Source organism: Caretta caretta, chromosome 2 (genome assembly GCF_965140235.1).
Source record: "Caretta caretta isolate rCarCar2 chromosome 2, rCarCar1.hap1, whole genome shotgun sequence".
Taxonomy (NCBI): Eukaryota; Metazoa; Chordata; order Testudines; family Cheloniidae; genus Caretta; species Caretta caretta.
The window spans coordinates 40,864,152-40,875,262 of record NC_134207.1 but is presented as its reverse complement, the minus strand read 5'-3'; the positions used below and the strand labels follow the sequence as shown (position 1 = coordinate 40,875,262).

Below are 11,111 nucleotides of genomic sequence, written 5' to 3'. Positions count from 1 at the left end.
ACTCGATAATCGCCCTGTTCTGTTCATTCCCTCCGAAGCACCTGGCATTGGCCACCGTCGGAAGACAGGATACTGGGCTAGATGGACCATTGGTCTGACCCAGTATGGCCCATCTTATATTATTAGGTTTGTTCAGGTGCCAGAGTCTCAAAAGCAGAACAAATAGGGCAAGATAATGCAGCTTGCAGAGTTTTCGGACAGTTAGGTATATAACCCATTTATAAGTCGCCTATTCCATGTGCTCTGTACCAGCAAACCCATTGTACAATCAAATCAGCTGTACAGATGGCAAAGGATGGGGTCTGTAGCAGCAGCTGACCTGGCGTCTAATATGGACGAAAGAACTGTTCTCACTAACTCTTTGCTGTTCCTAGTATAACCTAGCACTTGAGGTCTAAAAATGTTGTTCCACCAAAAGGAACAAAGAGGCTCAAGGCGCGGGGGTGGGGGCGTAGGAGGGGAAACAGGCGTGGCAGATCCTGATTTAAATTGCTGAAGATCGCCGTGATCCTTCCTTCCACAATGGCTGGGCAGTAAAGCAATCTTTTGAAAGGTATAAGACACTGAAGTTTTGGAGCCTGCTTTTCTGGCAGCGAGACATGAGTGGCATTTAGCTAATCTCAAGCTTCAGCACGATTTCAGGTAGAGAGAATTGTTTTGACAAGTGCATACGTGTTTTCAATCAGAATGAACGCTACCTGTTAATTTCAGAGCGCTAGCTGCACACGGGCAAGTTCATACATGTAGGGAAGAGCTGCATGTAGGTGGGGAGATAATGCAGTCAGTCTCTCTCTCTCTCTCTCTCTCTCTCACACACACACACACACACATCAGTTGTCTCCCTGGCCAAAACCTCACCTACCCATAGTTATACCAAAGTATGGCAATTGGGGTTTCTCTGCGAGCGCTCAGCGTTTCTGACGAGGCAGAGCCCCAGTGTGCACCGTGTGCGCAACCCCAAATGGCTCTGGACTTCGACACGCCGCCACTGGAGCCATCGCTTTGATGTGCAAGTGACGCTTTGCAAACTTGAGACCCGGTGTTGGGGAAGCGTGAGGCGAGCAGGCGTTAAAAAGAAAATCTCGGGAGCTGTTATCATTTCCATGCAGCGCCGGAGCGTGGGGTAGGAGAGAGAGAGAGAGAGAGAGAAAACCCTCCAGCACATCAAATGAGCTCGTGCCATCAAATCTCAGCCAGGGAGCCAGGCTACGCTTTTGTGCAACAGACACGCGTAGGGAACCTGCCTCAGTAGGGGCACTGCCGGGCTCCCGGGCTCCAGCCCCATTTCTACCCTGGCTGGGGTTTAATCCCCGCACGAGCCGCTCCGCGGGCGCCCAGAGCCCCAGCCCGGCCGCGAGGGGTTCCCCGGCGCGAAGCAGGGCGCGCCCCGCGGGGCTGAGCAGGGGGCGGCCGGCGGTCGCCATGACGGGCGCGCGCGCGGCAGCCGCCTGCCGGGGCTGAGCGGGGAGGGGCGGCCGGCGCGGGAGCTGTCCCTTCAGCACCACCGCGCGCCGGCTCCGCCTCGGGCAGCGGAGCCAGCATGGGAGCCCTGCCGCCGCCGCCGCCGCCCGCTCCCCAGCCCCGCTGAGCGCAGCCGCCTCCGGCGCACGCCGGGAAGAGGAGCCCCGGCCGGCTCCCGGGCCCCGCGGCTGCCGACTCCCCTGCCCAGCCCCAGCGCCCCGCCTCAGCGCGCGGGCAGGGGGCAGGCGCGATGCCGGCGCGGGGCTGCGGGACGCGCCAGGCTCCGGCCGGGGCGCCCAGCTGCTGAGCGGAGAGGTAGGGCGGCGCGCGGGGCGGGGCGGGGCGCGGGGCGAGTCCCTGCCGGGGGCCAGCGGCGGCCCCTGGGGGGGGGGAGGAAGGGGAGCCCGCGCCGGGCAGCGGGGGAGTGGCCCCCACGGGGCTGCTCCGCGCCAGGCTCGGCCCGGCTGGTCCCTGCGCTGAAGGGCGGGGCTGGGGTTCCCACCCAGACACCAAACTGCCCTGGGAGCTCAGTCCAGTCCCGGCCGCCTGGCGGCCCCCCGGCAGCGGCCGCGATTGCCCGGGGGCGCTACCGGCTGAGGGGGCCAGTCACCGTGTTTCACGCCAGGGGGCTTCTCCCAACACTGGGGCGAAGCCAGCGGAGCCCAGCCAAGCCCCGGGTAACTGGTGATTTGCTAGCGGCCCCAGGGACTCGCCGCCCGTGCTCATTACAGGGCCACGCTGCGAGCCCTGCCTCCGAAACAAAGACCAGCCCCGAGTGTACGTGAGCGCCCGGGGCTGGCTCGGGCTGCCGGGTGGCAATGCCCTGGGTGGCAAAAGGCCAGAAGGAAAGGCAGGAAAGGGGGAAATCCCCATGGGGTGGCCCCTGGCACTGATTTGCGGTTTGATCCCATTCTAGGTCTATTCCCGGCGCCCCTTGGAAGAAGCTCACTATGCCCGGGCGGAGCCTGGAGGATTTCTCTCTGGCTTACGCGGAAGACAATGAGATCAGCATCAACGTCGGCGGCTTTAAGAAAAAGATGCGATCCAACACCCTACTAAGATTTCCCGAAACCCGGCTGGGCAAACTGTTGAGCTGCCACTCAAAGGAGTCGATATTGGAGCTCTGTGACGATTATGACGACGCCAAGAACGAGTTTTACTTTGACCGGAACCCCGAACTTTTCCCCTACGTGCTACATTTTTACCACACCGGCAAGCTCCACGTGATGGGCGAACTCTGCGTGTTCTCCTTCAGCCAAGAGATTGAATACTGGGGCATCAATGAGTTCTTCATTGACTCCTGCTGCAGCTACAGCTACCACGGGAGGAAAATGGAGCCGGGTCAAGAGAAATGGGAAGATCAAAGTGACCGGGAAAGCACCTCCTCTTCCTTTGATGAAATCTTGGCCTTCTACAAGGATGCCGCCAAGTTTGACAGACAACCCTTTGGAAACATTAGGAGGCAGCTCTGGCTAGCGCTGGACAATCCCGGCTACTCTGTCTTGAGCCGAATATTTAGCGTCCTGTCCATAGTGGTTGTTCTTGGGTCCATTGTGACCATGTGCCTGAACAGCCTCCCGGACTTCCAGCTGGTGGATAGCTACGGGAAGGCCGAGGAAGATCCTCGCTTTGAAATTGTGGAACATTTTGGCATTGCATGGTTCACATTTGAGCTGATGGCAAGATTTGCAGTGGCTCCTGACTTCTTGAAGTTTTTCAAGCATGCCCTGAATCTGATTGACCTCATGTCCATCCTGCCATTTTACATTACCTTAATTGTTAACTTGGTTGTGGAAAGTAGCCCGGCTTTAGCAAATTTAGGTAGAGTAGCCCAAGTCCTGAGACTAATGAGGATCTTTCGCATCTTAAAACTTGCTCGACATTCAACTGGCCTCAGGTCTCTTGGGGCCACTTTGAAGTATAGCTATAGGGAGGTAGGGCTTCTCTTACTCTACCTCTCTGTTGGGATCTCCATATTCTCTGTAGTGGCTTATACCATTGAAAAAGAAGAAAACGAGGGCTTAGCCACCATCCCTGCTTGCTGGTGGTGGGCTACAGTTAGCATGACCACAGTTGGCTATGGAGATGTTGTCCCAGGGACCACTGCTGGCAAACTGACGGCATCTGCATGCATCCTAGCTGGTATCTTGGTGGTAGTGCTTCCTATCACGCTCATCTTCAATAAATTCTCTCACTTTTATAGGCGTCAGAAGCAGCTAGAAAGTGCCATGAGGAGCTGTGATTTTGGTGATGGAATGAAAGAGGTTCCGTCAGTCAATTTAAGGGACTATTATGCTTATAAAGTTAAATCCCTTATGGCCAGTTTTACCAATCTGAGCAGGAGTACTCCCAGCGAACTAAGCCTAGATGATTCACTGCATTAGACTGCAGGTCTGACAGCAGTTTGCATGATGTGCACCAAGAGCTGTGTTTATAAACATTCCTATTCCTTGGGGTTTTTCTAGCATATAGTGTTGCTGACACTGCACTAACTTTGCACCTAACAGGAAATTTAGTTGCAAACTGACAGTTTGCACGTTTCCATCCTGTTACATAGAAACAAAATGCTCATTTTTCTAGACAAGTGTTACTGTGTCCATGACACTAGTGCTAGTGGTGCAGTGCTGATTTGTTACTTAGCTTGTTTCCTTTAGACGTCCTTGTGTGAGCAGAGAAATGAGTTGATCCAGGGGAAAACACACAACTGTGAAATTAACAATGAAATAATCTGTTTTCACCTACACTGATGTAACAACTCTTATTATCTGTGCATTTCCCAATTAGTTTAAAGTGCTCGCAAGGCAGATTTTAAAAAGAGCATTTTAAAGTATCTGACACTAACTGCAAGTTAAAAACTTACCTGTGAATAGTTTACATAGTAACACATTGCCACCTTGTTATGCCAGCTAATACTAATGTTAACCACATCTCTGAAAATGTGATTGAGTTTAGCAGTTCAGGGAAAATTGGCATTTGTTCTAGAGCACATGTATTAAAGCACTAGGTGTTCTTTTGAAATTAAACACGTCGGTGAGATTTTCAAAAGCACTCGGCATTATCTAACTCTGCTTCCAGCCACATCCGAAGAAAAAAATCCCATTGCCCTCACTGGGAGCAGAGATAGGCCAATACTGAGCACTTCTGAAAAACTTACCCAAAGCTTTTAAATTATGAGCGCTTTAAGGCCACATTTTCAAAAGTGGCCTACAGCCTTGGTGCCCATCAAGACCCCTAGGGCTTGATTTTCGGAGGGGCTGAGCACCTGCAGCTCCTATTGACTTCAACTGGAGCTGCAGATGTTCAGCATCTCTGAAAGTCAGGGCCAAGGGAAGGAAGAAGGAAATTGGGCTTCAGACGAAGTTGGGCTCCCAAAAATGGAGGCATCCAACAATTAGAAGCCACATGTGAAAACATGTGTCTCTCTAGAGCATGGAAATATTCCAAAGTGAATGATAAAGGCAGTATTTTAGGAACTGACATTTACCTACTGAAAGATGACAAATTAAAAAGATAGCATATGTATTTCTGAGATACAGCCTAATTTTATCAGGGAGGACTGTTTTGATGCTTGGCATGAGAATTAAAACAGGTGTCCATGATAAATAATCTCATTAAGATTTTTGCAGATGAAACTGTAAGGGAATAAATATAGCTAGTATTTCTACTTAAAAATGGTTCAGAAAAGGATTCCTGTTTCTCAGTTCAGGAAGAAGCATTAAGGCTAAGACCAAGAAAGGGCACTTATTGGATCAGATCCTCAGCTTGTCCAATGACTTTGATGATTTAAAGCAGCTGAGAATCTGACTTAGTATTTGTAAAGTCTGTTTTAAGTAAGACAGCAGATCTTGATATTTAATTGTCCAAGTCATGACTCTGCATAAACTAATCTTATGAGTGCTCAAAGTTGTCTCTCCCTGCCCACTGTAATGGTTTACGGATCAATACTCTCAGCTCAGACAATGCCCTCTCTACCATACTATCATATTTCCTGTTTACTAGAGAACTGTGCTGTCAAGCAAACTACCAGTACTCAGCTGACAAAATGGCTCTTTTCTGTTCAAACCCTGCTATATTGCAAACCAGTTATCTATTGTTTTCAAGTCAATTTGTAGTATAGCAATTTATGAAGATAAGGTGGGTTCAGAGAATAGATTTGAATTAGGGAGATTAACAAGTGTCTTAAAGCACTAAGGCCAAAATTGTCACATTTGGAATCCTAAAATTAGACATCTAAATAATATTCAGGCACCTGAATAAAAATGGCCTGATTATCACAGATGCTGAGCATCCACAGCTCACCTTGGGTCAAAAGGACATAGGAGTTGTCAAACCAAAGCAGACCAGAGGACCAGCTAATTCACTGTGCTGTTTCTGATAGCAGCCAGCACCACATGCTTCAGAAGAAGGTATAAGAACTCTGAAATAGGTGGATGTGGAATAACCTGCCCATCTGGAAAATTTCTTCCCAGCCCCCTTCAGTTAGTGGTTGGCTTATGCCCTGAAGCATGAGGGTTTATAACCCTTCTAAATGTTTTTGTTTTTAAAAAAATCCTTATCGATTTCCATATATTTCTCTGTAACTTCAGTAGGAGATATGAGTGCTCAGCACCTCTGAAAATTTGGCAGTTTATATTTAAGTTTCTGAATGTTGGATTTAGGTGCCTAAATTTAGGCATTCACATTCAAACAGGTAGGCCAATGCTTTCACCGCTGGAGGACTGAGTTCAATTTCTGTATTGGGTCACAGGTGTAGCTAAATTTGGTGGTCTCAACCTAGTCCTGAATTGGAACATTTGGATACTATCATCAAACCTGGAAAGGTAGCCAAAAGGAGCATAGCACTAGATTATGGGTATTTCAGGTCAGGATAGATATACCTTGAAAGAAGTATGTGGGAGATCTTGCATAGCACTTATATACAGAATGGGCTGAATCCTGTAGAGCTGGCAAAAAAGTCCATTGATGCAAAGGATAATTTGGCCTTTATTAGGTTTACCAGTTTGTGGTCTATGCAGAATCTCTCTCTAGCCAAGGGTCTTATTTTCTCAGCTTCACAAGCAAAGAATTCACAGAGTTTTTAAAAAAATCCTAAATAGTATATTATTTTAAGGCCAGTTATTTCAGCAGACATGTAGAATTGTCAAAGGGTCACTAATTCCCCCAGCTGTTAGTTTAGCATTGCAAACTTTGGATTATTTAAATAAGATTAGATTATCTTGTTTTATAGATTTATTATTCATAGGGACATTGTTCAGTCATTTCTTCAGAAACTGAATGGAATGTTTCCAAATTGCATTTTATGAAAGAAAATGAAGTTTCCCAACGAGTCACTATTTTTATTGTATTGGTTGTAAGGAATTTTCATTATTGCTTTTTTTTTTATATATATATAAGTGCTATGGATCAAAGATGCTAAATAAATAAAGTATTGCAATTTAGTAGGCACTCATTGCTATGATTCATTATGAAAATGACTTTATTATTAATTCAGGAGGATCCCTGCACACTTTACAAACTATATTTATAGAAGGGAATTACTTCATTCACCACGTAAATACAGCAACTGGGGGTGAAGCTTGGTCAGTGTTTAGGACACGAAGTAGCAAATACCGTATCCCAAAGTTAAACTACAGGTGGACATGCTGGCAGACTGAATGAAATTATCCAAACTTGAAACTTGCCCAGGACGCAAAGAATAACACAGACGAAAACAAGTAAAATGATTGAGTGTGTTGTCATTGTTTTATTCAATGTCAGAAATGAGTCCTTTACCAAGGCTTACAACCCTGCTTTTGCAAAATGGGTAATGAATAATGCAATGTGGAGTGGAGCAGGGAAAGGGCCTAGGACCTTAGTTTAGTCTGGCATACAAAATACACCACCCAATAGCACAGTGCCCCCTAGCACCATTGGGTCTGATTTAAATGATACAGTAAGTACATATAAGGAGGAATGAGACATAGGCTGCCTGCCATTTTATAAAGGCAGCTATTGTAGGGCCCAGTCCTGTGAGCTGCTGAGCACCCTCATCTTCTATTAACTGCAATAGCGAAGAAAGATACTGCACATTTTGCAGGAGAAACTCAGCACTTTGCAGGACTGACTGTTAGCGAGGACAGAGAGAAGACAAGCTGACTGGAATGGAAGACAAGGATGACTGGAAAAAGGCTAATGTAGTGCCAATCTTTAAAAAAGGGAAGAAGGAGGATCCTGGGAACTACAGGCCAGTCAGCCTCACCTCAGTCCCTGGAAAAATCATGGAGCAGGTCCTCAAAGAATCAATCCTGAAGCACTTGCATGAGAGGAAAGTGATCAGGAACAGTCAGCATGGATTCACCAAGGGAAGGTCATGCCTGACTAATCTAATCGCCTTTTATGATGAGATTACTGGTTCTGTGGATGAAGGGAAAGCAGTGGATGTATTGTTTCTTGACTTTAGCAAAGCTTTTGACACGGTCTCCCACAGTATTCTTGTCAGCAAATTAAGGAAGTATGGGCTGGAAGAATGCACTATAAGGTGGTTAGAAAGCTGGCTAGATTGTCGGGCTCAACGGGTAGTTATCAATGGCTCCATGTCTAGTTGGCAGCCGGTATCAAGTGGAGTGCCCTAAGGGTCGGTCCTGGGGCCGGTTTTGTTCAATATCTTCATAAATGATCTGGAGGATGGTGTGGATTGCACTCTCAGCAAATTTGCGGATGATACTAAACTGGGAGGAGTGGTAGATACGCTGGAGGGGAGGGATAGGATACAGAAGGACCTAGACAAATTGGAGGATTGGGCCAAAAGAAATCTGATGAGGTTCAATAAGGATAAGTGCAGGGTCCTGCACTTAGGACGGAAGAACCCAATGCACAGCTACAGACTAGGGACCGAATGGCTAGGCAGCAGTTCTGTGGAAAAGGACCTAGGGGTGACAGTGGACGAGAAGCTGGATATGAGTCAGCAGTGTGCCCTTGTTGCCAAGAAGTCCAATGGCATTTTGGGATGTATAAGTAGGGGCATAGCGAGCAGATCGAGGGACGTGATCGTTCCCCTCTATTCAACATTGGTGAGGCCTCATCTGGAGTACTGTGTCCAGTTTTGGGCCCCACACTTCAAGAAGGATGTGGATAAATTGGAGAGAGTCCAGCGAAGGGCAACAAAAATGATTAGGGGTCTGGAACACATGAGTTATGAGGAGAGGCTGAGGGAGCTGGGATTGTTTAGCCTGCAGAAGAGAAGAATGAGGGGGGATTTGATAGCTGCTTTCAACTACCTGAAAGGGGGTTCCAAAGAGGATGGCTCTAGACTGTTCTCAATGGTAGCGGATGACAGAACGAGGAGTAATGGTCTCAAGTTGCAGTGGGGGAGGTTTAGATTGGATATTAGGAAAAACTTTTTCACTAAGAGGGTGGTGAAACACTGGAATGCGTTACCTAGGGAGGTGGTAGAATCTCCTTCCTTAGAGGTTTTTAAGGTCAGGCTTGACAAAGCCCTGGCTGGGATGATTTAACTGGGAATTGGTCCTGCTTCGAGCAGGGGGTTGGACTAGATGACCTTCTGGGGTCCCTTCCAACCCTTATATTCTATGATTCTATGATAAGCTGTTTGGCCGGCTACTATCCTGCTGGATTTTTTAGATGACTGGTTTGTAAATTTGAGACAGTCTTGTGTCTTGTGAAACAGCAGGGCCTGAATTCAAGGATGTGAGGTGTCACAGGCAGCACTCCTTTGTGTTCTAGGCTTCAAAACGGTCAGGGTCCAAAATCTGCTTGTGATGCAGGTGCTAGCCAATTAATAGTATTCTACCTGATGTGGGCTAACTCTGCTTTGTAAAGGGCACATTTCCGGCATCAGAGAAAAGACTGAAACATGTTGCTAGTGCTACCTGTATGCTAAAAGGTTTAAAGTGGTTATATGAGGATTATGGTTTTATTTCCAACCAAGTAATTTACTTTGTCTGAAGGATTAAACTTTGTTATGGAATTCTGATTTCTACTAACTCCCAGGAAAAACTTCCTAACTGTAAGAACAGTAGGACAATGGAACAGAGAGCCCAGGGAGGTCGTGGAAGCTCCTTCACTGGAGGTTTTCAAGAGGAGACTGGATAGCCACCTGTCTTGGATGGTTTAGACCAGGGGTTCTCAAATTGGGGGTCACGACCCCTCAGGGGGTCACGAGTTTATTACATGGGGGGTTGCAAGGTGCCAGCCTCCACTCCAAACCCCGCTTTGCCTCCAGCATTTATAATGGTGTTAAATATACAAAAAAAGTGTTTTTAATGTATAAAGGGGGGCACACTCAGAGGCTTGCTATATGAAAAGGGTCACCAGTACAAAAGTTTGAGAACCACTGGTTTAGACACAACAGAGATTATCCTTGCGGTCCCTTCTAACCCTATGATTCTATAGGGCTGGGCTGACTATTATGGTGTTCCAAGGCTGCTGCTGAAAAGCAATATGATTTATTTATAGCTTTTGATGAAGCAGCTAGTATTTGTTTAGATTTAGTATTAACACTTGTTTTATTATTCATAGATTTTAGTCACTTGTTAGTTGTCTCCTTCTGTGCACACTGTGTATTATCCATTTTGAAATCAGACTTTTTCTTATATAATACAGCATGATCTGTTTCACATTTGTAAGCTTAAAAATTGAGAACTTTGTGTTTGTTACTTCAGTTTTAGCACTTACAGTATTTGCACACTGTTGTGTGGGCCTTTATTAAGACAGCAATGATCTGTTATATATATTACCACTTTAATTTTCTATCTGGTGCCAACCATGTATTATCACACTGGTATACTCAGTAACTCAGGCTTGTGCCACATAATGCAAATTAATGAAAAAACAGTATTTAAATTTCATCAAGGGATTAAAATTTGATCTAAACTGCAGGACATTCCAAGAATATATTATGATTAAAGAAAAGCCCATATTGTCTTGAAATGATAGGTTTCTTTTTAAAACTTTTCATCAGAATATATTTGTTTAAATGTTCTGATCTGGAGAAACATTTTTGGGCATTAAACAGATGGCACACAACTCTTGTTTTCTGTTTGGTAGATTAGGGACTAAGCAAAATACCTATAATGTTCCTAGGTATTAAATCAATTTGACATGACCTTTTATTTCTTCCACAACAAACACTTTCCTTAGAGTCCTCTGCTTTGCACATGTAAGCAGTGTTCTGTGTTGGGTTGGTTATCCATTTCCTCTCATAGCATTTCTGATTTTAATCTACCTTTGATGGTACTTTCAAATAACATTCGACTTGCAATGACTGCCCATGTCACCGTGTCATGTCAGTAAGAGCCTTTTCTTATTTTATGCCTCTCCATTCGTATCTCACATTATCACCTCACTTTCAATGAGGTTGCACCAGAGATTAATTTGATCCACTATCTTCTCCTTCCAGCTGTCCACAGCAAGGTGGGGACATAATGATGATCCCCTGCAGTTTCAGAAGTATCTGTCATGAATACATCTTATATCCAAAAGAAAAAGACAGTTCTTCCCACCAGAGAATAAAGTACTGTATTAAGAGTACAAGCAGTACATAATGCATTATACAGAACAATTCATTGCATAGCTGGCTTATGGTAAGTCGACACTGCAACTAGACACCTGTGGCTGGCCTGTGTAACTGTTTGGGCTTGGGCTGCAGCCAA

The 11,111-nt window shown here is 46.2% G+C and overlaps 1 protein-coding gene across 3 annotated transcripts; it reads left to right on the top strand.

The window, feature by feature from the left end:
* Positions 1-818: 818 nt before the first annotated feature.
* Positions 819-6,899, top strand: KCNS2 (potassium voltage-gated channel modifier subfamily S member 2). Of its 3 annotated transcripts, none has more exons than XM_048841322.2 (2): positions 819-1,123; positions 2,378-6,899. In XM_048841322.2, exons 1-2 carry the CDS (start codon positions 1,104-1,106, stop codon positions 3,843-3,845), a joined length of 1,488 nt encoding a protein of 495 aa, XP_048697279.1. In that variant the 5' UTR covers positions 819-1,103; the 3' UTR covers positions 3,846-6,899. The 3 variants fall into 3 exon arrangements, with proteins under 3 accessions (XP_048697279.1, XP_048697281.1, XP_048697280.1); XM_048841324.2 differs by lacking the exon at positions 819-1,123 and adding an exon at positions 1,130-1,231; XM_048841323.2 differs by lacking the exon at positions 819-1,123 and adding an exon at positions 1,484-1,776.
* Positions 6,900-11,111: the final 4,212 nt, after the last annotated feature.

Excerpts from the sequence above, each read along its gene's own strand:
- KCNS2 (XM_048841322.2), top strand. The coding sequence starts at position 1,104 with ATGCAGCGCCGGAGCGTGGG. Across the intron at positions 1,124-2,377 it reads ATGCAGCGCCGGAGCGTGGG|GTCTATTCCCGGCGCCCCTT; the intron begins GTAGGAGAGAGA and ends ATCCCATTCTAG.